This window comes from Eurypyga helias, unplaced genomic scaffold (assembly GCF_000690775.1).
Source record: "Eurypyga helias isolate BGI_N326 unplaced genomic scaffold, ASM69077v1 scaffold13582, whole genome shotgun sequence".
NCBI classification, from domain to species: domain Eukaryota; kingdom Metazoa; phylum Chordata; class Aves; order Eurypygiformes; family Eurypygidae; genus Eurypyga; species Eurypyga helias.
Genome location: NW_010235361.1, coordinates 6,654 through 32,677, shown reverse-complemented (window position 1 = coordinate 32,677; position 26,024 = coordinate 6,654). Strand labels below are relative to the sequence as shown.

General features: G+C 38.7%; 1 protein-coding gene across 1 annotated transcript in view; it reads left to right on the top strand.

Moving 5' to 3' along the window:
- Positions 1-18,811, top strand: part of AOX1 (aldehyde oxidase 1) — a 40,356-nt gene extending 21,545 nt beyond the window's left edge. The window contains exons 19-34 of the mRNA XM_010146720.1: positions 485-607; positions 1,781-1,877; positions 2,820-2,944; positions 4,486-4,619; positions 5,945-6,032; positions 7,120-7,206; positions 9,585-9,776; positions 10,074-10,301; positions 10,930-11,025; positions 11,723-11,851; positions 12,353-12,427; positions 14,086-14,138; positions 16,188-16,302; positions 16,934-16,999; positions 17,578-17,766; positions 18,629-18,811. Coding sequence (XP_010145022.1) covers positions 485-607; positions 1,781-1,877; positions 2,820-2,944; positions 4,486-4,619; positions 5,945-6,032; positions 7,120-7,206; positions 9,585-9,776; positions 10,074-10,301; positions 10,930-11,025; positions 11,723-11,851; positions 12,353-12,427; positions 14,086-14,138; positions 16,188-16,302; positions 16,934-16,999; positions 17,578-17,766; positions 18,629-18,811 — 1,980 coding nt within the window. The remainder of the gene's footprint in view (positions 1-484; positions 608-1,780; positions 1,878-2,819; positions 2,945-4,485; positions 4,620-5,944; positions 6,033-7,119; positions 7,207-9,584; positions 9,777-10,073; positions 10,302-10,929; positions 11,026-11,722; positions 11,852-12,352; positions 12,428-14,085; positions 14,139-16,187; positions 16,303-16,933; positions 17,000-17,577; positions 17,767-18,628) is intronic.
- The last annotated feature ends 7,213 nt before the right edge of the window (positions 18,812-26,024 follow it).

The following is a 26,024-nucleotide window of genomic DNA, read 5'->3' as shown; positions in this document are numbered from 1 at the left end:
CCCCCCCATTTTATAATAAAACTTTACTTCCTTACTCTTGAATTTCTGTATTGTGTTTATTTCAGGGAATCACTTTAGGCATGTGATAAGGTTAATTCCTACAATTTTTTCCCACTCCCTTTTCAACTTCAAAATAGCTGATACGCATTATATTCTGCCTAGACAAAAATAGCTCAGTGAGAAGAATACAGATTAAACCTCACAAAATGATATGAGTTTTTGAAAGAGTATCTTTTATTGAAAGTTAGGTTCCCAAATCACTTACCCATTTTTGAATACTGTATTTTCCTTGATTCCCCACTTAAACTGCTATTTCTAATAATTTGTTATCATAATGTATGATCTAAAAAATAGAAATGTCTTAAATCAAAACAAACTTCTGAAAACGAAACATGAATTGTGGTTACATGAAAGAAGAATAATCAGCAGCACATGTGGCCACCATTTGAATCCATTGTTCTGTTAAGTGATGCGTATTTTACAGGTGATTTGTTTGGGTCAGATTGTCTGTGCTGTAGTTGCGGATTCAGATGTTCATGCCAAACAAGCTGCTGCAAAAGTGAAGATAGAGTATGAAGTGCTGGAACCAGTGATCTTAACAATTGAGGTATTAACAATTCTTTTCTCTTGTTTTGGGGTTTTTTTTCTTTAATCTATTCCGTTAATTGAAGCAGCAGGTCACATTCCTCACTTGCTTTTTAAACATGATTTTCTAAGGAAACAAGGTGAACATGAACATATAATTAACCAGTCTGTCAGTCTCCCTGTAAATACATTTTCAACCTTTTGAAGAAGTTTGACCTCTTTTGATAGATAGGCCACAGTCTCAATGGTATTAAGGTTCCACAAGTTTTTCATAATAATAAACATGAGTTTTTCTTTCCTCCTCTTCTAATGTTACTAGTGAGGAAAAGGAAATGAAGTATGCTGGTTGTTTAGAAGTCTTTGGGTAGCTACCTGCTGGGCAATCAGCATGTGATTATTGGCTGAGCAATCAGCTCCTGATTATCTGCAACATTTTGTATCTGTTTTCCAGCTAGCAAGCCCACAGAGTTAGGCTGGAGAGGTAAGAAGTGTTGGGAGTTTGAGAGGGGAAAGATGTTGGGGATGTAGAACATTTTAGAAATGTAATGTTGGAGTCATAGGGGAAAAGAACTTGTGCTAGGTTAATGACATGAGTGGAAGTAAGGAACAAAGGATGCATTTGCAGGGAACCAGCAATAGTTCTTGTAGTCACTTCACAGCTTGTTTCCATAATGTGTGTGGTGGGTAACAACAGTCTTTGTAGTATAAAAGTAGAAGTAACCCCTTCTTAATTTTGCTAATGTTTCATTACAGTTGAATCTCTGATGAAGTCTTACTAGAAATAAAGCAAATCATAGTAAAACAGATTTTACTTTTACTTAGTCATCGTGATTTCTTCCCTTCTTAACGACATCACTCTTTGGATGATGTGGTTGCATTCTTGTTCTATGCTCTCTTGGTCACTTGTTAGGTATAGGAGAAGGAAGAGCAGGTTGAATAAACTGAATGCGTTTCCTTCAGAAACGGCTATCATCAGTAACCCAAGATGCATCAGCGAAGAATTGCTGGAACTGTATACACAGACTCATCAACAATGAAAGTAAAGTGATGAAATACAGTTGTTCACTGACTGTGGTAGCTGGTGGTTCAAATCTCTGAAGAGAATGGTGTTTCTTCTGAGAGTAAAATGCCACAACAAGCTGAGAACCTTTGAAATACTTAAAAAATGCCCTATTTCTCTTTTTCTCCACTGCAGGAAGCTATAAAGCACAACTCCTTCTTTGAGCCAAAAAGAAAATTAGAACAAGGAAATGTTGATGAAGCATTTGAAACTGTTGATAATGTAATTGAAGGTAAACTGCAAATATATTTGGTGGGAAGTTGTCAGTATTTGGGTTTGTCTGTTGTTCAAGTCCCAGTTCTACCTTTTTCCATATAACCATTAGGCCTGAGAAAGCTCTCGGTGACCTGGAAGAAAGTGTGATTAAACCTAGTGATCTTGTGGTCCTACTACTACATTGAACATTTCTGTATCCTCTGTCCTTGAAACGGGATCACAGAATAATTAGGTTGGAAGGGGTTCATCTAGCTCAACCTCCTGCTTAAAGGAGGTCCAGTTAGAGCAGCTTACTAAGGGCCACGTCCAGTCAGGTTTTACAGATCTCCAAAGGTGGAGATTCCACAACTTCTGTAAACACCTCTTCCAATGTTTGACTGCTTTCATGGTGAATTGTTTTGTGTTGTTTTTTTTTTTTTTTCCCCATGTCTCAGGTTAGAATTTCTTGTGTTCATTGCCTCTTGTCCTTCTACTGTGCAGCTCTGAGAAGAGTCTGTCTCGCTCTTCTCTACACTATTCCATCAGGCAGTTGTAGAGAGCAATAAGGTCTCCCCTCACCCCTTTTCTTCTTATGGATGAATAAATCCAGTTAGCTCAGCTTCCTCTACATCCTGTGGTCCAGCCCCCTGACCATCTCGGTGGCCACCTTCTTGATCTGGTCCAGTATGTCCATGCTTTTTTTAATTTATCTATGTTTTATTTAATATTGTCACCACTTGTAGGCAGCATTGTCCGCCGTTAGTCACGTTCACTTGATGCCACTGAAAGAAGACCAATTTAGTCCTGCAAGGAATTTTGTCTGTGTTTTTATTTTAGATGTTGCTCCTTCATACAAGAAGCATCAGAATATTTGACATGGATTATCATAATTTACATTGTGATGGAGTGTTACTTCTGTCATGGTTCATTTCCTCTGTCCTTTTCCCTCAGTAACACTGTGTTTTTCTCTTTGGATCAGGGGAGATTCACATTGGGGGACAGGAACACTTTTACATGGAGACTCAGAGTGTGCTTGCTGTTCCAAAAGGAGAGGATAATGAAATGGATGTGTATGTGTCAACACAGCATCCAGCAATTATTCAGGTAATACGGAGCATTCTCAGAGAAAGTGGTTGAACCTGTGACAACAGAGCTTTTAAAGTTTGGTTTACAAATTCATCTTAACAGTTTAGAAGCAGTAGGAATGTGGATTTGCACATCTGGATTATCCAACAACAGCTGCTTTGTAGTACTGCTGTATCCTGATAGGCATTGACTGCTGTGCTGTGAGGATGAGGAAGTAAAAGTCTTTTATTTCCTTTTGAACAAAGTACCTCATGCCCCACTAGTGTAGGTATGAAAAACTCACCCTGGAATGCTGGGGCTCCTCCATCCTCTTAGCTTCCCACCGAGGTGAGGAGCAATCAGCACCCTGTGGAGTCAAAGTCTGCTGAGGGTTTGGTCAGCTCTAATAGCTGTAGGTGAGACTCCTGCTCCATGCCAAAATCGTAAACATAGAATGGCTTGGGTTTGAAGGAACCATTTTAAAGATCATGTGATCTCCCCCACTGCAATGGACAGGGTTATCTTTCACTAGTTCAAGATTCTCAAAGCCCTGTGCAGTCTGATCTTGATCGTGTCCAATGGTGGGGCATCACAACTTCTCCAGACAACCTATTGCAGTGTCTCACCACCCTCATTGTAAAAAAATTCCTTCCTTATACCCGGTCGAAACTTACCCTCTTTCAGTATAGAACCATTGCCCCTTGCCATGTCAGTACAGGTCTCGGTGAAAAGTCTTCCTCTGTTACTTAGGAGCTCCTTTTATATATTGAAAGGCCACAATACAGTCTCCCTGGAGCCTTCTTTTCAAGCTGAACAACTCTCTGCTTTTCTTCATAGGAGAGGTGTTCCAGCCCTCTGACCGTTTTCATGATGGTAAATGGTAAAGCAGACGCTGACATAGCGTATGGTCTGCATAACAATAGCTGTGGTCCATGAGACTGCTAGTATTTCAGACTCAGCACTGGCTTTTTGTGTTCAAAGCCCAGTTCAGCTCCTTTTATAATTTCCATTGTTATTATACTGCCAATAGCCAAGAGTATTCCTGACATTAGCAAGGCCTTAGGTTATTAAAAAACAATGGTTTTATTTGAATTACATAAGACAGTAAATTTTATTTTATTTTTTAATAAAAGTAATAAAAGCTGTATTATAATCCTTTTTTCTTATACCTGAAGAAAGTTTCCTTTTACTGCTTAGATAATGAAATCCAAGGGTATAACTTTTCATTTCTGCCCATGGCCCTTTCACAGTCTCCATGGTAGAGATTTTAAACGTGAACACTGCTGAGTGGTTTGTTGTTACCTTTTTCTTGCTACTTAACCTAAGGTAAAAGAAAAATTATTCTCATCTGATTAAAAAAAAAAAAAAAACCACAAACAAAAAACCCCCCCAAAAAGCCAACAAACAAACAAACAAAAACCCCAACCAAAAAACCAAAAAAACCCCAAAAAACCCAACCACGAACATAACAACAAACTAGAAATGTCTGTGAAACCCTTTTCTAGAAAAGATTTTTATTTCAGAACCTAACTTTCAGGCTTAGTTCAAGTTGGCACAAAAGATTAAAACTGGTTTTACAGGAGATGGTAGCTGCAAGTTTAGGCACTCCAGCCAACAGGATCATGTGCCACGTTAAACGAGTTGGTGGAGCGTTTGGTGGGAAACTCCTGAAATCTGGCTTACTGGCATCAGTTGCTGCAGTGGCAGCGAACAAGTAAGTGTGGGGTGTGTGTATTGGGATGTGAAGAGAAAATAGGATGAACAAGTGCTGCATTTTGGCTAAAATGCTTTCTCCTTTCCCAAAGTTGCTAGCCAAAAAGTCATAATATCCTAACTGTTCACAGTTTGTAAGGCTGTTCAGTGCATTTCTTTGTTTTGTTTTGTTAGACTGCATATATTAAACAGCTGTAGCTAAATTAAATTAAAACTAAATTGAAGAACTTGAAGAAATTGATATCAGAATAAGCTAGAAATACTCTTGAAATGATTGAGCGTTTCAAAAGGACCAGTCCCGAACTACTGAGGCTTCATGTGTACATTCAAAACATGACATTAACCATCCAGATACGAACTTCACTAGCACAGCAGGATGCAGAAGGAAGAGTTCATGAGTGGAACTGCTTTTAAGAACAGGAAGTTCTAGTCCAGTCACTGACATCTTTCAGTCAAAATTAGCTAAAATCTATTAGATGTTATGGTTTGTTATGCTACTACTACTTGAATTAATTTAGGAATCTTGACACACAAAGCTCCATCCATCCCCCACCCTCCAAATTTGTCAGGGCAATACTAGCAGTTAGCTGTCAGGGGATAGTAACCTCTTTCACAAGCTTAACTGATTTGCTGCAGAATACATGTCAGGCTACATCCTGTCTTAGGCAAAATCGTCCTGTAATCTGAGTGATTAGCTCAATACATTTCTTTTGTCACTAATGTCGTTATTGTACAAACTGCTCTTGATTATTTTTGGCCACGTTATCTGTGTTTTGGATTAACCAGGCCATGCTAAAAATAATACCTTTTTTTTTAGTTTAAACAATCTTTCTTTTATTGTTAGGACTTTCTATTACATTCTATGTCCATTTTTTTAAAAGTAACTATTGTAAAGGGTATTTGCGTTTTTAGATTAATTTTCATATATTTATTATTATCCATGTTCTGGTGTTATTCCAAGGAACCTTCCTCAGTACGATTCTGAATAGCTAAGAGGTGACAATTTCTTGCGTAAGGTTGAATGCCGACTGCTGAAGCTCACTTAACACAGTTCAGTCTTAACACTGAAATAACAATTTCTTCAGAAGTAGTTTTCTCTGAGTTATCTTACTGGCTTTCAAGAGGTGAAATTAAAATTCTGACATGATTGTAAATGCAAAAAAGTATGAGCTCTGGACATAGCTTTAAGTATATATTTAAGCTATTAAAGTTAAGTTTAATCTTAGTGCATGTTTATATGCATGGCTAGGTCTGGATACATGATGAATAGCCATCTTGTTAATAACATTTCTTATTTTGACTGAAATCTTACTTTTGTTGATTTAGAACCAGCAGAGCAGTCCGTCTTATTCTGAGCCGAGAGGATGATATGTTAATCACTGGTGGCCGACATCCTTTTATTGGCAAATACAAAGTGAGTGCCACAAAAATTTAGTGAAAAAATACCTGCCTGTGTTATGTAAATAAGTATTTCAGTGTACTGGTTAATATTTGGTCTATTAATGAAAATGGGTGTAATGAATTCAATTTTAAAACAAAACCTACTAGCCAGGAATCAAAGAGAGAAAGTTGCTGTACAGACTGTTCTCTGCTTCTGTCTCTGTAGGGTTTTGTTTTGTTGGGTTGGGGTTTTTTTGGTGGTGTGTTTTTGTTTGGTGGGGTTTTTTTTTTGTTTGTGGGTTTTTTGGGTTTTTTTTTTTTTGTGTCTTCGTGTCCTTTTCCTTTTCTAGCTGTTTTTTTCTGGGAATGGGAAGCCAAACTAGTGCAGACTTCTGCAGAGGTTTATTTTAAACTGTCCATATGGTTAGGTTCACACAAAGGAGCAGCTAGCTTTTCACAGGAACAGTGTCATACCAGAAAACTTATTCCATGGAGATGATTAATCTCTTCCCTGCTCATGCACTGTCATTAGTCATAACTGTTCATTAGGACAGTTTCTGCCGCCTTTTCCACCTCTGCTACATAGGTAAAGTAAAAGAGGTTTTAGAAGATGCTTCCCTAAAGTTGAAAATGAGCTGTAGCTCGTGTTGAGAATTCAGGAACTATTAGTGGCAACAAATGAAGAGAGATGTGAGATGAAAATAACATTTATTCATTGAGGAAAAACAAATGTCATACTCCATCTACCACACACTGTTCTTACAGTCAGAGCGTGATTTGACTTTGTCTACAGTGAACATTCCTAGATGACACACTTATCGGCCATCTCCAGCAATACACAGGAAGCCACTCAGCTTCCTTGCTTCTTCCTTTCCCAGTGAGCTGATATGGCTTGTTACATGCTGAACCTATACAGATCACAGATGCCAGGTGGGCAAGCCACTATTTTAGCATAGGTTTTTTTGGTCTCTTACCCTTCTATAGTTTCAGTGAATGCTGCCCAGAAATTACTAGCACAGTATGACCCTAACTGTGTGGGTTACATCAATTTTCAACATCTACAACGCTTGAAGAAATGAATGAATGCCAAAATCTAAATAGGTTATTTTTGATCCTTCTAGGTTGGTTTCATGAGTGATGGTAGGATCAGAGCTGTGGATGTCAAATATTATATTAATGGAGGATGCACGCCTGATGAATCTGTCCTGGTAAGGATTTATAAGCTGACAGATGTTACAGCCTGGAGGAATCATAGCTGGAAAATGATGAAGGCCAGATTCCCTTGCTCATGTATTGTTAATCATACAGTCTTTTCATGTAGGAACTGTGGGTTGTTGGAAAGTCTACAGCTAGTTTAACCTGTCTTTATTCAGTTCAGTCAAGTACTGTACTACTTCTTGGTATTTTCTTATACATTCACTTCATTAATGGTTTCTCAAGCTTATTTTCCTATTACAAACCTGTCAAATAACAATGTATTCCTTTTAAAATACATAGTACCTGCATTTGTGCCTGCCTGAGGCTTTATGTCTACAAGGCTGGGAAGACCTTTCTTAGCCTTCAGAAAATTCGTAGTGATAGTTATCCTGTTACTATCTGTGCATTTCTGTGCTGGGTCTGCACTTATTGTGCTGTATACCTCAGTTCCTCACGTACACATCTGCAAAGTATGAAAAGTTGTTAGCTTCAGTATCAGTCACTAGGTATTTGTGTTTCCATAGCTTATTCTAGCTGTAACTGAAATGTTTGTGGAGGTTGCTACCCCTCGTCTGCTTGTCATTGCCCTACTGATGCATATTTTCTGCACTCCAAAATCTGTCAGGGTAACTCCCCATGCTCTTGCTGCCTAACCTGGTACTGAAAAGTAGCCTGCATTAGGAAAAGTCTGATTAAAAGCATGTGCATCAGTGCAGATCATGTGTGAACCACCTTCAGCTGAAGTTCTACAGTGATACAGTGAAGCTGGTGGACCTAGAATTGGAGGCAGTGATAACCAACTGAATCCCCTTTCCACCCAGCTCAGCTGCAGCTAGACTAGCACAGGTGATAGCAGTCTAAGTCTCCCAACATCTCTCCCTGATTAATTAGACCCATACCTAGTCATCCAGCTGTGTGATTCCGTTTGATTCAATTAGTACAGCAATTACAAGTCAACATTTTTAAAAGGAGAAATAGGTTTTTCAGAAATAAAATTATAAGCTTTACTGAACTTAGAGAGTGTGGTTTTGTTGTTGTTGTTGGTTTTGTTTTTTTTTTTGCTAGGTCAGTGTGACTTATCTGTGTTCCCAAGACAGTGTTTAGGGATTTATTCTTTCTTCAGAGAGGACTTTATTCTGTGGGAGCCTAGCCCTAGAGAGAGCCATGATGCTTGATGCTCATTGTAATGGAGACTGGTCTTCCAGCATGGGAATTGAATACCAGTAATCTGTGCTTAACTTTATTAATTGCTGACTGAACAGTAATTATATGTTTTACCTGTCTGTGATTGCATCAGGATTAGAACAGACATTTCTGGAAAGAAATTTTGACACAGCTAGTTGGCACATTGCAAACTTTTGAAAATTTTGAAAACTTTTGAAACTTTGGCATAGAGCTGTATAAAAGCAGAACATTGTATTCACTCTGATTTATCAATAACCCTCTTAAGACTGGTCAGTTTCATGCACATATTTTCTCTGAAGTCCATAAAAGTTGTGGTCATAATGAAAAAAACCCCAAAATATCACCAAAATAAGACTTTCTTCTTATCATTCCACAAATAACATTTAACTTACTTCCTATGTGAAAAGGTAGCATTACATGACGTTATTCATATGGACACTTATTACAGCAAAACTGTCTTCAGTTGTTTCTATGCAGAAATGTTTTGACATTTATTGATTAAAGCTCAGTGGAAACCGTAGGAATGCAGGCTTAAATTTGCCATTCTGAGAAATGTACTTAACACTGAAGAGACCCAGTTATTGATGTCTTCATAAGGCATCAAAACATTTTTTATCTTTTGTTTTTTTATACTGACTCTCAGAGCCTAAATTGAGTTATTTTCCTTTTCTTGTGTTTTTGTTTGTCATGTGAAATCCCTAAAAGAAAAAAGAACCAGAAGACACTATAAACTGCAGTACATATGCTTTCTGGTGGAACTAAATCTTAACTGTGAATGTCCATAGGACATGATAATTCAGAATGCTTTCATCGGTTCCATCATAGCTCCTATTGCTTTAAATCTAACCTACCTATTTTCAGTTCTGTGCAGCTTTTGATATTGAAGTAGGAGCAAAATCAATTATAAAATGAAGTATTTGTTGCATCCTTAACTACTGACCAGCACTCAGCTACTAGTCACAGAACACAGCTGCTGTTACTATCAAAAAGGAATTGAAAACTAATATGCTGCATGAAAAATATATGAATAAAAACTGTACTTGTGCACAGGAGTATGCTTTCTATCAGTGATTGGCAGAAACCCAGTTTTAAAGCTAATTGTCTCAAGTTAAGGTCTTTATATGAGGCGATGAAGATTTAAATATGAATTTGAAAGAAGCACTGTTCTGACATTTAACTATACCTGTTTGTCCCCCTATCTCAGGTAGCAGAAGTATCCTTACTAAAAATGGACAATGCATACAGGATTCCCAACTTGAGATGCTGGGCTTATGTCTGCAAAACGAACTTGCCATCAAACACAGCATTTCGAGGGTTTGGCTTTCCCCAGTCAGCACTGGTGACAGAAAGTTGGATAACAGGAGTTGCAGATAAAACCGGTTTATCACCAGAAAAGGTGACAAAATGAAGGCATCTTCTCTGCTGAATTGAATCCTCTGCAGTTAGAAAGTTAAAAACCTTTAGATTAGCTCAACTCTTTGAACAAATCTTTTCTAAATCAAACATAATTTGTGCTAAAATTCATACTTTTTTAAATCAGTGTCTGGCTCTTGAATGAATAGCATGTTCTTACAAACTGAACCAAACTGGTTATTGTTCAAAAAAACTTACGGTAATCTTATTGTCTAGTCCCCTAAAGTTGTCAGTCTGCCTTTAACAGGAATGTTAATAGCTGTTAATTGCGTTATTTCAGATTAGGGAAATAAATATGTATAAGGAGAATGAGCATACGCACTTCAAACAGAAGCTTGATCCACTAAACTTAATGCGGTGTTGGAACGAATGTATGGAGAAATCTGCATACTACAGCAGAAAGACAGCTGTCAGTGAATTTAACAAACAAAATTACTGGAAGAAAAAAGGGATTGCCATTGTACCACTGAAGTTTCCATTTGGACTAGGCACACGTTACCTTTCTCAGGTTAGTTTCTTTAAAGAGTAAATGAGCTGAGTTTTTTATCTATAGAAAGTTACAGTTACTGTACCTTTTGGATACAAACCAAACGTGTTACCGTTCAACTTCTAGAAAACTGTCATCCTCTTAATAGCTGTTCCCTGAAGTTTACACTAGTTTCTAGCTCTCTTCAAGCTGAAGTCAAAGTTGTTTGGTTTTCAAGACCCAGGTACCTTGGACCCTGCCTACTTAAAGGCCAGTCCCATCTCTTGTGATGTGGTATTGGTATCGATGGGTTAAAGGTATTTATGAAAAATTTTTGAGGATTGATGTCAGAGTGGTCATTGGGTAAGTTACCTATTCTGGAAATCGCTCTGAGCTTTCTTTCTTACCATGGGGGTACTATGGGATGCTGTTCTTAAAGACTTAACCCTTTGATGTCATCAAAGATGTAAGTTTAAGGAAGAAAAGAAGGACAGTAGTACTTTTGGTCTTTGTATTTTATGCAGTGTAGGTGTCCAGTGCTTCTGGAATGGACAGCTTGAAAATTAATTGACTGGCTTGTATCATATCCAACTGTCTGTCTTTTTCGTTCTTCAATTCATCATCTTAAACAACAGATTTCTCACTGGATTAATACTTTTTTTTTTTTTAGGCTGCTGCTCTGGTTCATATTTATACTGATGGGTCTGTGCTTCTGACACATGGTGGAATTGAAATGGGGCAGGGTGTTCATACAAAAATGATCCAGGTAACAAAGAATCCAAACAAATACTACCTTGTGGTTAATCTGTCATGCAGATAAACAGTGTGAAGGTTTTCTTCCTGGTTAGTGTACCAGCAGGACAGTTTCTTTATCAGTATAGCTGCTGCTTCTTTGCATTGATAGAGTTAGAAAGCAAAGATGCCTTCATTGAGAGTCATAGAGGCAGCAGAAAGAATAAACAGATTGTTTGGGTTTTATTCTTCCACTAGTATGTGAAGAGGCTTTTTAGATTGAGATTTTTGGGGCAATTCCCATAAAACCAATGGTAAAAGGCAGTCAGTATTCAGGTTAATATACAGTCCAGACAATATTATTATGATCGTGTTTGTTTAATGGATAATTGAGAGAGATGTGTAAAGATATTTGTCATTGAAGGCTGGGGATCTGGGCCTGCATAATTTGCCCTAAGTCATAGAGGATATAGGCAGTAAAATCAGGAAGTGAATGTTGGATTTCAGGGTCTGAACCGAGAGTTTGAGTACAGGTAAAACACTGCCCTTCTTTTCTGTTTCTTTGTACATTAGTACAGACTGGACAAAAGAATTTCATCTGGAGGTTGGGAGAGGGCTTGTTAAGACTTTGTCTTTGCTGGTATCACTGATTTCTAGCAAGTACTGGGAATTGTTGGAATGTTTAGAATGTTTCTAAAACAGGGAAGAATATCTTGTCCTTCCTGAAACAGGTTGCGAGTCGGGAATTGAACATCCCCATGTCATGTATTCACTTCTGTGAAACGAGCACAACTACTGTTCCTAATGCATGTGCCTCAGCAGGATCTGCAGGGACAGATGTCAATGGCATGGCTGTGAAGGTAACGAGTAGTGTTTAGTTTAACATAACACCCTATGCCTTGTGGTATTCAATGCCTGCCAAATTTTAAGCGTTAGTGATCCCATAGAAATCAAGTTTGAGGCTACTAATAATGCCACTGGAAATTGCCAAGAAGCAGCATGTCTTGTTGACAGTTTCTCAGTAATGGTGCATATGAATTTTCAGAATATAACCTGGGCTTTCCCCAGAAGTCTGATGTTGGACAAAATCCTTGTTTCATCTAATGAACTAACTAGTCCCATAAAAATCTTGTATCCTGTTCCTGTTCTGAATCTACTGATTCATGCAAATTCCAGCCCTTGTAAATTAACCCTTTTAAGGTTTGTGTCTATGCAGTTAAAATGACACATCCTACCATACTTTTGCAAACCAAGATGACAGTAAAGCAGATACTAAATAAGTACTTAACTAGAACATATCTTGAATAGTACCAAATGTATCTGCATTCATTCTGTTTTATATTCTCCTGACTTTTTGCCAGGATGCTTGCCAAACTCTTCTGAAACACCTGCAGCCTATCATGAACAAGAACCCAAAAGGAACCTGGAAGGATTGGGTAAGATAAGTGAATCCTACTAAATATGTTTTGTGTACTTGCAGAAACTGTGATGTATGTATTGTAGACTATCAGTCTGCCTAGTCTAATAATCCTAAAGTTAAAACCTGCAGAAACAGGGTGTTTCACATAAAGATGCAGTTTAGGTGCTTGGTTTAGAAATGTGGGAGACAATCCCCAGATCACATCTAGTTTGAAAGAAGGGGAAGCTATCTGTGCCTCACATTTAGAGGCACAGAAGTTTGATACATACAAGAAATACCAGCTTGTGCAATAATACAACCCACCCCAGCTTACCCTCAGACAAGGTGTTGCCAAGGAGTTATCAGGGCGCATGTGTACAGTGTCAGTGTTCCTACGTGGCTGTTCTTTAGTTTTACCAAATCAATAAAGGGAAGCCTTCTCAACCTCTTCCTTCAAATTCTCCCCCATATGCGGTATTTTGCAGAACCGCAAAACAGGTAGCAGGAATCCTTGCTCCCATTGCTCTAATATGTAATTAATTATAATATTAGTTAAATTTGCAGTAGAGTAGTACAGACGTAATGCTAAAGCTATTTATAGAAATGCCCCTATCTGGTGCCCACTTGAAACAGGAACAGAATTTTAGGGCTAGAAACTGAATTTTCTTAACTGAAAGCTTTATGCTATATCATCAAGTATTTTTATGAAGATAGGGCTGAGAATCTAGTTCTATGTATTAAGGCATTAAAAGAAAACCTGTTTGTTATGTCTTCTTGTCCAGTGTTGCTTGATATCTATGGCCTAATGAAAAGGATGATCCCTGCCTTGAGGTGTTTGCAGATCTAGTACACTACAGTCTTTCTTCTCAAATGATTAAATACTATAGTAACTGTGAAAATAAAAACACTTTCTTGGCAGCAGTAATTCCTAGAAATAGCAAATAATGATATAATACATGCAGTATCTTAGTAACTGATAGCTATGTATGCAAAGATAATCTCCACTAATAGGTGCCAAATTAATTTGGATAATTCAGACACACCCAAAACGTTAGTAGAAATGGCTGACCTAAGAAAATGTAATACATGAAGAGAAGTAATTTTACATCTTGTAAAGTCAGTAAAATGCAATTAATTAAAAACAAACAAAAAACCAACCTTGACTTGTAAACAGAGTCACTCTAACATGAGAATCACTGAAAGGGGGTAGCTTGGAGACCTCATACAGTCATTTTTATCACTGGCATAAGAACACTGCAAAGAGCATTTCTCTTGTCAACTGTCCTTTTTGTGCAAAAAACGTAATTCAGATCTTTTATCTCAGTGACTTATCAACCACATCTGTTCAATTGACAGAGGGACCTGTTTCTATTGAACTTGAGCAGAAAAATTGAGCAGGACCCTTTCTGACTATGGTATTACCAGTGATAAAGATTCTGCAAGAACACTACTGTTGACAGGTCTATTCCTTATTGTATTGCCAAAAGAATTCAGATTTCTTGTCCAAAAGGGGTTTAAGTCTACAGTATTATGCACCATGGGCAGCTAAACATGCTTGACTCAGCTGGTCTTCCTTTCTTTACAATTCGTTACAGTTTGGTTTTTAACTAAGTATATATAAGTAAGCAAATATATGTATACTGTGTTCCCTCCTGACTCCATCCTTGATTTGTGAAAAAAGGCTATATTTCACAGGTTAAAGAAGCTTTTGAACAGAGCGTGAGTCTTTCAGCAACGGGCTACTTTAGGTAATATATTTTTGTTCCTTAAAAAAGGTTAGACCAGGACTGATTCCTGAAGATAACCAGAACCATGAATAGAAATCCTGTCCAATAGTTCTTTCTAATGGCTCAGCTTATGTTTTATGTAATTCTTTGAAACACAAGGGGTTGGAATACAAAGTTTAAGTACTAATTTATGATTAGCCCTATGTGGACTCCCTAGGCAGTATCAAAAGAATATTTCACCCTATCTTTTCTCCGTGATTCAGCTGTTAGCAAACCAGAAAGCATCAAGAAAGTCACTGCTGCCCATTACAGTAGGTGTGCAAAGTGGAATATTGTTTACTTGCTGCAGGCTGTATTCTGTAAGGTACAAACAAAACATTTACCCTTTTTCCCCCAAACAAGATCACACCGAATTGCATGGCAGAAGGAATGAGTGGCAGCATTACAATATTTTTCCAGCACACACATGTAATTAGCAACCAGGTGCACTTGTGGAAAATTAGGCCCATTTAATTCTAGATCTGAACCTTAAGGCTATTTCTCTTTAGAAGTAGAAGAATTTAAAACATCTGGTTGAGTTTAAGGGAAAGCTCACAGTAATTTTTTTTTAAAAAGACTAACTCATTAATCAGATGCCAGGATTCAGCACTAATTGAAAGCTAGGGGGAACTTAATGCTCCCATGAGGAGTGGCATTGCTCATTGACCCTGATTTTGGAGTCATTGTTTTGACCTCTTTGCTTCTGGAGCCTCAGAAAATTCCCACCCTATATTCTTTGACACGGATTTATTCACAACAGCAAGCTGTTGTAGGACACAGTAATCTTAAGCACAGTTCCCACTGCTCTCTCTCAATATGGTCTCGTGGTCCTTTTTCTCTGAATTCTTACACAGTGCTTATAAAGAACCAGAAAGGAAAAGTTCCTGTGCTATAACTCAGGTGGGATACAGCCCTGCTATGCCTTGTATCTTCTCTCCCTCCACCTGTATTTCCCTACCTATCAATAGCAATTTTTCAGGTGTGCAGGCAGTCTGCAGTAAGTTGAAGAGGCACTTTGCAAACCCATACTTGCTTAAAACACTGAGGAAAAACTCCAACAAAATGTCCCCTCCTGCTGTTAAGTCTGTTCAAGTATGTTTTCTGCTTATGCAGCCCTTTAGGAATATTGATATCTCCAAAGCAATGAAGAACAGTTGTACTTTCTTACTGACATTTAGTGGGGCCCAAAAACATCTGCAGATCCCTGAACCGCAAATCCTGCACTGATGTAGTTCTTAGGCAGTCATATTCTCCACATCCAAGAATCTCAAGGCCAGCTAAGGTAGATGTGATGTGGGAAGTTGAGTATGTAGACTTTGTGTATCCATTTTTCAATGCACAGTTTGGTGCTTTGAATTATACTTTAATTGTTTTACAGGGCATAATTTTAAATATGCTCAACAAAGATGTGTCAGTCGTATATGGTCAGAAAATATGCCTTGGTCAAATAGCTTACGTGATTGGAGACACCGCATTTCACTGTCCTCTTGTGTCCATTGAATTTACCCCGTCAGTCCTGACTGCTATAATCTTCTCAGTCTCACTCCATTCTAAGTAATTCCACCTTTATTTCAATATGTCTGTTTTAATGTTCTCACTCATTCTGCAGCCAGTTTCTGTAATGTTAACTCTCTCTTCTATCTCTTGTAAATTATTCTTTCATAGGTCCTGAGCAGTTCTCCCTTTTGATCAATCCCCTGATGTGCTATTGTCTCCATAACCATTACCTTGAATTTGTATTCTGTACTTGATTACTGTGTCTTTATTAGTATATTTCCGGGATTATGCTGGTTATAGACTCTCCTAAACTGAAATAGCTTGTTTGTCTGCTTAATTCTGTATAAATACCAAATCCATCAAATCTAAACTACTAGTGCTCTGTAGGATTCCATGGAACTTAACTGCTGGAGTTCTGACCTATTATTTAAGATTCCACTTAAAGTAGTTTCAAACTTTTGTGTGCTCATCTGTGTTGTTATGATGCAAACATTCATTAATTTTCTTTCTTTTGGACTTTGTTTCTTCCATCAGAGGTTATAATGAAAACATGGATTGGGAGAAAGGGGAAGGACAACCATTCACATATTTTCTTTATGGAGCTGCCTGTTCAGAAGTTGAAATTGACTGTCTAACAGGAGATCACAAGGTAATAATTTAGTGTCAATGGAAGTTTCTAAAATAATATCAGTGAGGTTTGTTTGTATTACTGGATGCTCCAACACCCATTTAGGTTTTGCATTAAGAAGTCATCTGTCTTCACATGATATATCAACAGTGTGAAAGCAAATTACAGGTGGAACAGAATGAAAGCTGTGCAGTGTTAACCAGCTTTTGGCATGTCTCTGTTAATGTCATATGGCTTCACCTTTTGGGTTTTGGCAGGCATCTGACATGTTCTTTGCTTATTCTCTCCCTCTTTGCCAGGAAACTAGTTACAGCAGATCTAAGTATTCTATTCCAGGCTTTTGAACATCTAGACAGCTAAATGTTATAGACTCTGATCATATGCCCTCTCTCTGTACTTATTGCTGTGGGGATTTCCTATGCGATGGGAAAAAATCTGGCAGGGCTCTCTCTGGCTAAACTTCTATGAAGTTGAGACGAGCCCATTCTGCTTGTAATGAGGTACTGGAAATAGCTATGAAATTGCATACATGGAGGGGCCTCTATCTTAGCGTGCATTATTCCACGGAATGCCAGCTCTAACCCACATTATGTTCCAGTGCCTCTACTCCATGCATCTCTCTCAGTAATATGCATTTGAATTTTATTGGCAGAACCTCAGAACAGACATTGTTATGGATGTCGGATGCAGCATAAATCCAGCTGTGGATATAGGACAGGTATGTGCCAAGAATATCCTGCTGTCTTATTTCTATCACACTAATAGTCTTATTTGAAGTGAAGATTCCCTCATGAATTCAGAAAATAATTTTTTTACTAGATAATGTTATAAGTTGTAGATCATGTTAGTTGGTCCTTTAGTTGTAGACTTTTCCCACTGAGTCAGTGGCAGAGATCTTGCAGATACCAATGAAGTTTGAATTTTACCCATGGTACCTGTAGTACTTCCTGTAGGTATATATGCCCTCTATCTGCTAGACTTAAATCCTGTTTGTGATCTACAGTCTCCTAATTCTCCTTTTGTTTGACCTGCCTTCCCCACTTGACAGCAGGGAAAGACCTTTCTTCACTGCAGTCTGGTCCACAGATCTCATCACTTCATCATTAAAGCATTTGTCTCTGCCTGGTATGAGAGAGGAGAGTGAAAGCTTTCCCGTCATGGTAGCCCCAAAATATTGAAGAATTCAATTAGGCAAGCAGGAAAGAAAATGGTCTTCTAACAGCTAGTGATACAAATAGGTTTTTACCCATTTTAGAAACATGAGAATGTAAATGCTTTTCCTTTTCTTATTTAAAGATTGAAGGTGCCTTTGTTCAAGGCATTGGACTGTACACAATGGAGGAATTAAAATACTCTTCAGAAGGAGCCCTCTACACTCGGGGTCCAGATCAGTATAAGATCCCTGCTGTTTGTGATATTCCAGAACAGTTTAGTGTTTCCCTGCTGCCATCTTCCCAAAATCCTTATGCTATCTATGCATCCAAGGTAAGCAAACCATCACAGGGGCTGATTCTTAGATCTGAGGACGGTCAAAAATATTTCTCTGGTATAAAATAGGTTTTCAGCTCCCTTTCTTTAGTATTTCAAACAAGTGTCCATAAAATTGTTTTATTTATGACATCAGGGAAACTAATATGGGAAGATACAACGCGAGATATTGCTGCATGTCTTTCATGGTTGGCAAGTAGTAATTTTAGAGTTTTGTCAACAGACCATCCACAGAAGCTGTAAGGTGAATTTAAAACTCTGCTTTTAAAATGTGGTGATAAACTGAAGGGTTAGAATAAAAACAACAAATAAATTGATGGAGAAATCACAATGACAATGTGCAACTTGTGTGTTATTCAATAAGAAATAGGACTGTATGTATGTATTTATATGAGAGATTGGCTCAAGTGTGCAGTTGGTATAATCATTGCTTTCATTTATACCAGCAAATATTCTGGCCAGTTGCATATAAGTAGCAGTGGCAAATCAAGATGAAGGTAATTATGCAAATTTTCAGCTGTTTCAAGTACTAAGTATGCTTTTAGAATACAGTAAAATACAACAGCACAACAAGAGGAAAAAGCATATTTTAAGGAAAAAGTTATTAAAGAACAAATAAGTCCTCAATTATTTAAAATTGTTTAAAGCTGTCTCAGTGATACATAATTAGAAAAGTATTTGAAAAAATCATCTGATACTAATATCCCTCTTCAAACAAAGCTTTTATCGTTTCTGTGAACTTATCTCCTATAATTACCCTTAAAATTCACTGTAACTCTGTATTTCATTTTCATGTGGTGTGTTCTCCTCTCATTTGCTCAAACACCTATTTGACTTGCCTTTTTTTTTTTTTTTTTAGGGGATAGGTGAGGCAGGACTTTTCTTGGGATGCTCTGTGTTCTTTGCCTTGAGAGATGCAGTAACTAGTGTGAGGAATGAAAGAGGAATGAAGACGACCTTTGTACTGAACAGCCCTCTGACTGCTGAACAGATACGGGCAGGCTGTGCAGACGGCTTTACTGAGATGATAATAGGAAGGTAGGAGAAGGGTCTGTTGAAGTACCTGGGTAGACTGCATACTGCTTTTGGCACTCTTGAATGGTGGAGTGCCTAATGATGTCTCCCATTGGTCGTGTTTTGTATACAGCAGTATCATATGGATCCTTGTAATTGCAATGTCTGATAACAGGTCTCACTCACACAAGGTATTCCAACAAATGCCATTCAAGTGTTGTATTAGAATTTTCCCTGATTTGTTAATAATTCTTTTTTCCTTTGAAACTTCCATAGTTTTTACAATCCCCTCTTTCCTGAAGCCTCCTCCTTTCTCCTGTATGTCAAATCCCATAGAGCATTCAACAGCTCCTCTTACCTAGTATCCACCATATGTCGATCAGTCTCTAAGCATCTTCAGTCTCTTTCCAGATGTTTTCCCACAGTGACTTGCACTCTGGCACTGTCACCTTGTTCTGGTACTCCTTGCTATGCCCAGTACTCTGGGAGAAGAAGAGTTAACTTAGAGCTATCAAAAGGATACAGAAGAAAAACAAATGAGACAATACGCTTATTACGCTGGTCCTTTATATTCCATGTTTTCTGCAGATGTTCACTGTAGTCGCATTCCCACTGTTACTACAATTATCTTTTTGTGTAAGTGTTTATTTAGCATACAACATCTGTGAGCAAAGGTCCTTGGCAGCATATACATCTGTGCTGTGCCCTGAACGTCTGAGACTCTACCATAGAAACTGGAACTCTCACTCACAGATTACTCTCTCAGTGTTTCTGTGGTCATGGTGGGGCATTGTTGGCCCCCAAATCAATACGGTTGTGGGTTTGCTCTCATCACAGGAGCTTGTGGGAGGTGAGGCCTGCCTGCGCAAAAACCATGCTTCTCCATCCATGTTTGGTCCTGACCCCAGCTACCAATGACCTTCCTTCAGCCACCTCCTGTAGCTACCTCCTGTAGAACAACCTGATGAGTGAATTTGGAGGTACCTGATAAGGGCAGTATTGGGAGATTTGCCAGTCATAAAATATTAACAAGTAACTCTCTTAACTTCTTGCTTGTTCTCTTAGATGACAAACGATGAATCTGCTTCCTCCACTCCATGGGCCATATTTGTGTGAGTGACCAGAGCGCACAAGACTGGGATGGAATGGAGTGGAATGAAAAACTGCCCCGATACACACTAATCAACACACAGAAGTATACATTTTCTTATTTTCTCATTTTCAGAATAGAATCAGCTACCAAAAATTTGCACACTACATCATCTATCCTCATTTTCATTATCCATTCAGTACATTTATTACAGTATTTTGCTTAAATTACTGCATTTAATTGCTAGAAGTACATCTCCTGCATTTGAAGCACATATATTCAACAAGAAAGATCTGCTGAACAGCTCAGCTGAAATGCTGCAGGAGAATGAAGTTAGGATGAGGTATACATGTATGTTAGATAAATTACTGCTACTTATTACACTTAACTTCGTATGGTAAGTGATTCTTAATGGCTTCAGCTAATGTTCTGATTTAGATTTGAATCTTGCAGTGGAGTTTGAGTGCAGGGATCTTTGAAGAATCAGAGCCTTGTTTGTTCGATTCAGTCCCTTTTTGATTGGAAGCGATTCTCTGATTTGTAGAAAAGGTGCTTTAGATTGTTCTGGCAGACATCTTTGTCTCAAAAACATGCCAAAAAAAAAAAAAGTAGGATTTTCTTCTGCTATGTCAGGCAAATTGCTATGGCTGACCTATATATATAGGAGATCAATTTTATCCCAAAAGTTGGAACAGTCATTTAGTTGTCATTTCCCTTAGAAGCTTTCTTTTTCTTATGGAGCAAGCCAAAAGCTTCTGAACTTAATGGGAGAACTCACATGGAGTTTGGTGTGCTTTGAACAGGAGACTGAATGAACCTGTCTCTGGAAAGGGTTCTTAAGCAGTGCTTAATCCTGTGCTTAGGACTGTACTGAGCCATTAAAGCACAGTTAAGACTTGCTTTCTCTCACTCTTGGCCGCTCCTGTGATAAAGAAGATTGAAAAAGCGTAATGGAATTGAAAGGTGATCTGCAAAGATCAGTCATCTGATGCTGCCTAGGATGCAGTAGGATTAGGCCACACCCAAGTAGTAGCAGCTGGAGAAAACAGGAAAATACAAAGCAGCACTGTATTAAATGCTAACAGAAATTCTGATGTTATTAAATTTGAATTATGTATATATTTGTAACCTAAAGATGAGACTAAGAAATTTCACAGAATATATCAAAGTTAATATATTACGAAAGCTCCGGCCACAATATATAGATGTCAGCATCACAGTCCACAGCATTGAACAGACTGAGAACTTCAGCATTTCCTCCTCTTGAAGAGCAAAGCTGAGGTTTCAGTTCTGAATGCACACACACACGAATACACAAAGCTCCATGGTATTGGGATCTGGGGCTTTGGTCTGGGATACATCCTAATACAGAGAAAACAGTTTCTTAGTGAGTACAGAAGTCACCCAAAGTAGCACCTGAAAACTTGCAGCAGGTTCTTTGATAAAAAAACCAAAGTGGGTAAATAGGTAGTTTGTATGTTCAGTGTTTGGTTTCAGTGAACTTCTGCACTAGTTATTCCTTGCTGAGTATGGTGATTGTTCTTCCAGCTACTCATAGGTCAGATTGCTCCAGATCCATGTAGACTGCTGTTGGTAATGAAAATAAATGGCTCTAATTTGTCTGACATGTCAGCCTGCAGGCTCTTACTATTTCACTGCTCCTCAGTTTTCCACAGATTATTTTCTCTTCTCGCCTTCCCTGCCTTTTATGGGTTGAAACTCTATCTGTGACAGAAACCGGGTTAGTAAGTTAGACTGGTTTTATATTGGCTATTAAGATATGGAGTCTTTATTGTTCCAGTTTGTTTGTAGGTGAAATTCAGCTGCTTAAACACAGGTGTCTAGTACCATTTTAGATGTGGTAAAACAGCAGAGACATTGGAGAGCACAGGACTTGAAGATACAACATAGCACCTGGAGGCCAAGCAGGTTATAGCAAAGCATCTGAAGTGGCACTAGAAGTGTGGTTGAAGCAGCTGAAGCCCCATTGTGTTTTACTGCTTTTTCTTCACTCACTTCGTATTACTTTGCCTTTTCTACATTGTAAGAAAGACAATAAATGAGATTAAATGTGAATGCTGCTGCCATAATTAGTTTTTCTCATTTGAAATATCTTCTTAGTTTCACTGCATGGGCCTGTTAATGGCAGTTCACAATCCCACATGTTAACAGCCCCAAAACATGGGTAAGTCCTGGGATATGCTGAAGCAGGGGGTATATAGGCCTACTGAACTAGGGGAAAGGACATTGTCTGTGGTTCTCCTATGTGCCTATACGTCAGCACAGGTGTTGGTTAATACCAGACAAGTCAGATCTTGTAAAAATCATCATCAATGATGTCTCTGTGTGTGCACTGCTCAGGTGTTTGCACTCCTGGAATTCATCGTGTTCTAGACATGCACTTTGTTTTGCAGATCACACATCTGCCTGTCAGTATTCCTCAGTTGTTATTAACAGAGATTCCTCCCTGCCTCTTTACAAGTGGCAAGGTTTTACAAGTGTTGTCTGGTTGTATCAGGAAAGTCTATACATACACCAAACATGAGTTGTTGGGGATTTTTTATTAAGATGAAATATATTAAGCTGTCTCCTGGCTTTTGGGTGTTTGAAAAACAGCATGGAAGCTAGAAATATCAGCAATTAAACATTCTGACAGATGATACTATGGCTGTATGGGATATATGAAAGAAATTTTCTTAGACTATACAGGTGTTAATGAGGTGTCTTTTATTAAATTTTAAATATTGTTTAAAATGTGCAGAATCAGGGGGCTAGATAAGCAGAAAGGTTAGGGCCCCAAAGGCACATTAAATGGCAGTTGACAGATTAATATACACTGTACATTAACTGTTTGTTAAAGTCGTTAGGAGGACACGTTATAAGCAGGGGATCGACCTGGAACTTGAACCCAATCTTAACAGTTGGCAAATCTGTCCTCAACTTGGAATCAGAAGGTAAGCTTTGGACTCCCTGCCAAATATCTTGATAGGTGGGCACTGCAACAAAGAATATGGCGATAGGTGACAGTTTTCAAATTAAGCACCTCCTCGATGAATTATAATGGTACACGTTGCTGAATGGAGAACATTGTTATCCTGGTAACTGCCTGTCATTTTAACTGGCCGGAACTGGCTGCCGGTAGAAAACACTGTCTTTCCATTTCAGCAGGCCAAATGGAACAACATCTAGCAATCTCAGGAAAGCGGGGTGGGCAGTCCTGAGAGGTAGAAAGGTCTCCTTTCTCTACTGCCTTTGACTATATCGCTCCATTTATCAGACAGCTTTATCTTGTAACTCCACCACTTGATTTTATTGCTTATGTCTGTCTCATTTACGAAAAACTTTGGTTCATTCTCTAAGGTCATGCACCTAGAAACTTCTTTTGAAGTCACTGGTACAGTGTGTGTACCAGTGCATACATGTGTATCATGTTTAAATAACACTGGCAGTAACCAAGCCCAAGTGAGTGCCACCCTTGGCACACAGAATCTGTGGGTACTTTGGAAAATCTCGTCAACAATTTTGACTGTCTCTGAACTGAAGATGTACAGGGCTGATTCTCCATCTCATTGCAGTGCTTGATAATTTCGTAAAAGGTTACTGTGCTCTAGTAATTTAATGGTCTAAGAGCTTTTGAACAGAAACACAACAGCCCTATACATGTCTAAATCACTCACTTTCTGAATATTACTAGCATTTGTAAGATACGTATTTTCTAGAAAGTATAAAATTACTCAGTATTTTACGTATGATGGGGGAAATATAACATTCATAGAGGGAAATAAATTATAGTTAACATGTATCATAAAGATTGTTTTTTCCACTCAAAGGATTTTGCAGTTTAAGGCTAGATCCTGAATGGAGCTGACTGTACTACAGCCATATTGGCCTTAATATATTCCTTTGCACAGATTCCATTAAATTTGAATTTGCAGTGCAGAAATGTTTCCTTCTTGCTCCACATTCAATAACAGACTATCATTTTCTCCAGCAGATGGTAAACGGCAATTTCTTTTAAATTATCAGTTTCTTGCTGGCTGTGAGCATGCAGACATAAAGCCCAAGGAGGTCATTGTTTCTGTTTTCATCCCATACTCTATGGAGGTAAGACCTTGATGTTATATTGGTTTCATTCAGGTTCCAGAGTAGTTATTAGGAATATTTCCATTGTCTTCAGTAGGCACTGAAATATACAGGTTGCTACTGCTTCGCAAGTAGCCAAGAAAGCTCTTGGCATTCCTCCATCACCTCTCTTGCTGCTTCCAGCTGGTCATTGTCATCTTTGGTCATCTTATTGGTTTTTTCCCCTACTCTTAAAGGTGGACTTGTGCCCCTTCCAGACACAGAAATTTGGGCAGCCTGAATATTCCAGGAAAAATGCCATATTGTCACAGAGTCTTTAACAATAAAGCTCATTTCTGGCCTCTTCTCACTAACTAATTAGTGAATTATACTGAACAGTCCTGAACTGCCATTGCAACTACTCACAAAATAAGGTCCTAACTACGTAAGTGAAGGTGGCAGCACGTGGCTTTATGGGGTTAGGGGCAGAGGAAATGGTGCCATTGCTGCTGTGTTCTTAGATACTCCTCCAGTGGTTGTCAGGAAAAATGCAGTGCAAGTAGAGGAAGAGCCAACTGCAGGCCAGTATATTGCGATTGATGTCAGTGAGGGAGTGACCACAGGAGTCTCTGCCAACCTTGACATCAGATAGTCAGTCCCCAGAGTAGTTGTCCACTGCAACAGAGCGTACTAAGCATGTGGCTGGAGGAGTGCTCCTGCCCATGAGAGGATGGCCAGCCGTGGCAGGTTTCCCATGAAAAACAACAAGATTCCTTTGTGCTCAAAGCCTGCAAAAGGGTAATCTCTGTTGGCAGTGGCAACGGTGCTTCTGCTGCCCAGAAGCTTTGAGCCTTAGTGGTGATTTGAGAGACAAACAGCTTGGAAGATAAAATTAAGGAGGAATGGGTTAATTCCCTCCACAAAGTAGAAGAAAGAAGAAATCCCAACCTGCTCTGTCCCATGAAAAGTTGAGCCTCAGAACTAAAGCTATCACACAGGCTATTTCAGAGCCTTCTCTTTCAGAAAGAGACAGTTGCAACTCTGACCAACAGGGGTGGAGACAACAAAATGAACAAGACAGTAGCACTGCTGGCAAATTCAAAAGGTCACTTTGAAGGTCAGGAAAATTATCTGTCAGCTGTCACATGAATAACGTGAGATTAAGCAGTCTCACCACAGGAAATAAACACCATTTTGGGGGGAAACTGCTTCTGCCACTCACTTTCATGCTAAATCGCCTTTTTGATTAACTCTGATGACACAATGAAAAGGCACATACACGCTTTTTTGCAAGCCTTGTCGACAGAAAGTGTAGATGGAAACCTAGCTGTCATTCTCCCTCTTGTTCCGGTCAGCTGCTGGCTTTTGGTTTGGGGTAGCTTGATGTGAACGTTGCTTCCATGAAGCAATGTAAATCCTGTTGGGAGGATTTTCCGCCTCTGACAAGACTCACTGTTCAACGTGTAATCCTGAGTTTCGCGTTTGTTGAGAATATCACATACAGTGATAGATCTAACCTGCTAACCCCTGTGGCTGGCTGAATCTGGAGTTTCTTTCTGGGGCTACAGAAAGGACGCTTTATACACTTCAAAGGCCTTATCTGTGCCTGATCGTGAATGGCTGAACCTCTTCAATTCAGTCAGTCTCTTCAAGTAGGTTCTTGAGCTCTGATGGTTGTTTTCTGCTCTCCTTTGGACTTTTTCCAACTGTTGCCCATCAAATGTCATGGCACCCTCTACTGGCTTCAGTTCTGATTTATACCACTAATGCATGGACGTGTCTCTCCGGAATAGCTGCTAGGGAAACATTGTCAGACCCAAGGAAAGGTTATGTAGAGAATTTACAGGCTCAGCTTTTATGCTGTGCTGTCAGATTTAAAAGTAAAGTTTTGGGTAGAAATGTGTAGAAAAAGTGTAATAGGAGAATGGCATACTAATGGAAAGAGGATAAGAAAGGAAGAGAAAAGCTGTACTTTCCTTTGCAGAATGATTCAGAAGATGTTATAATCCTGTTACAGCAGAAAAGGTGTAACGTCCTAAAGAAGAAAAAGCATGAGATATTAAATGTATACTGAATTTATCCGGGGGGG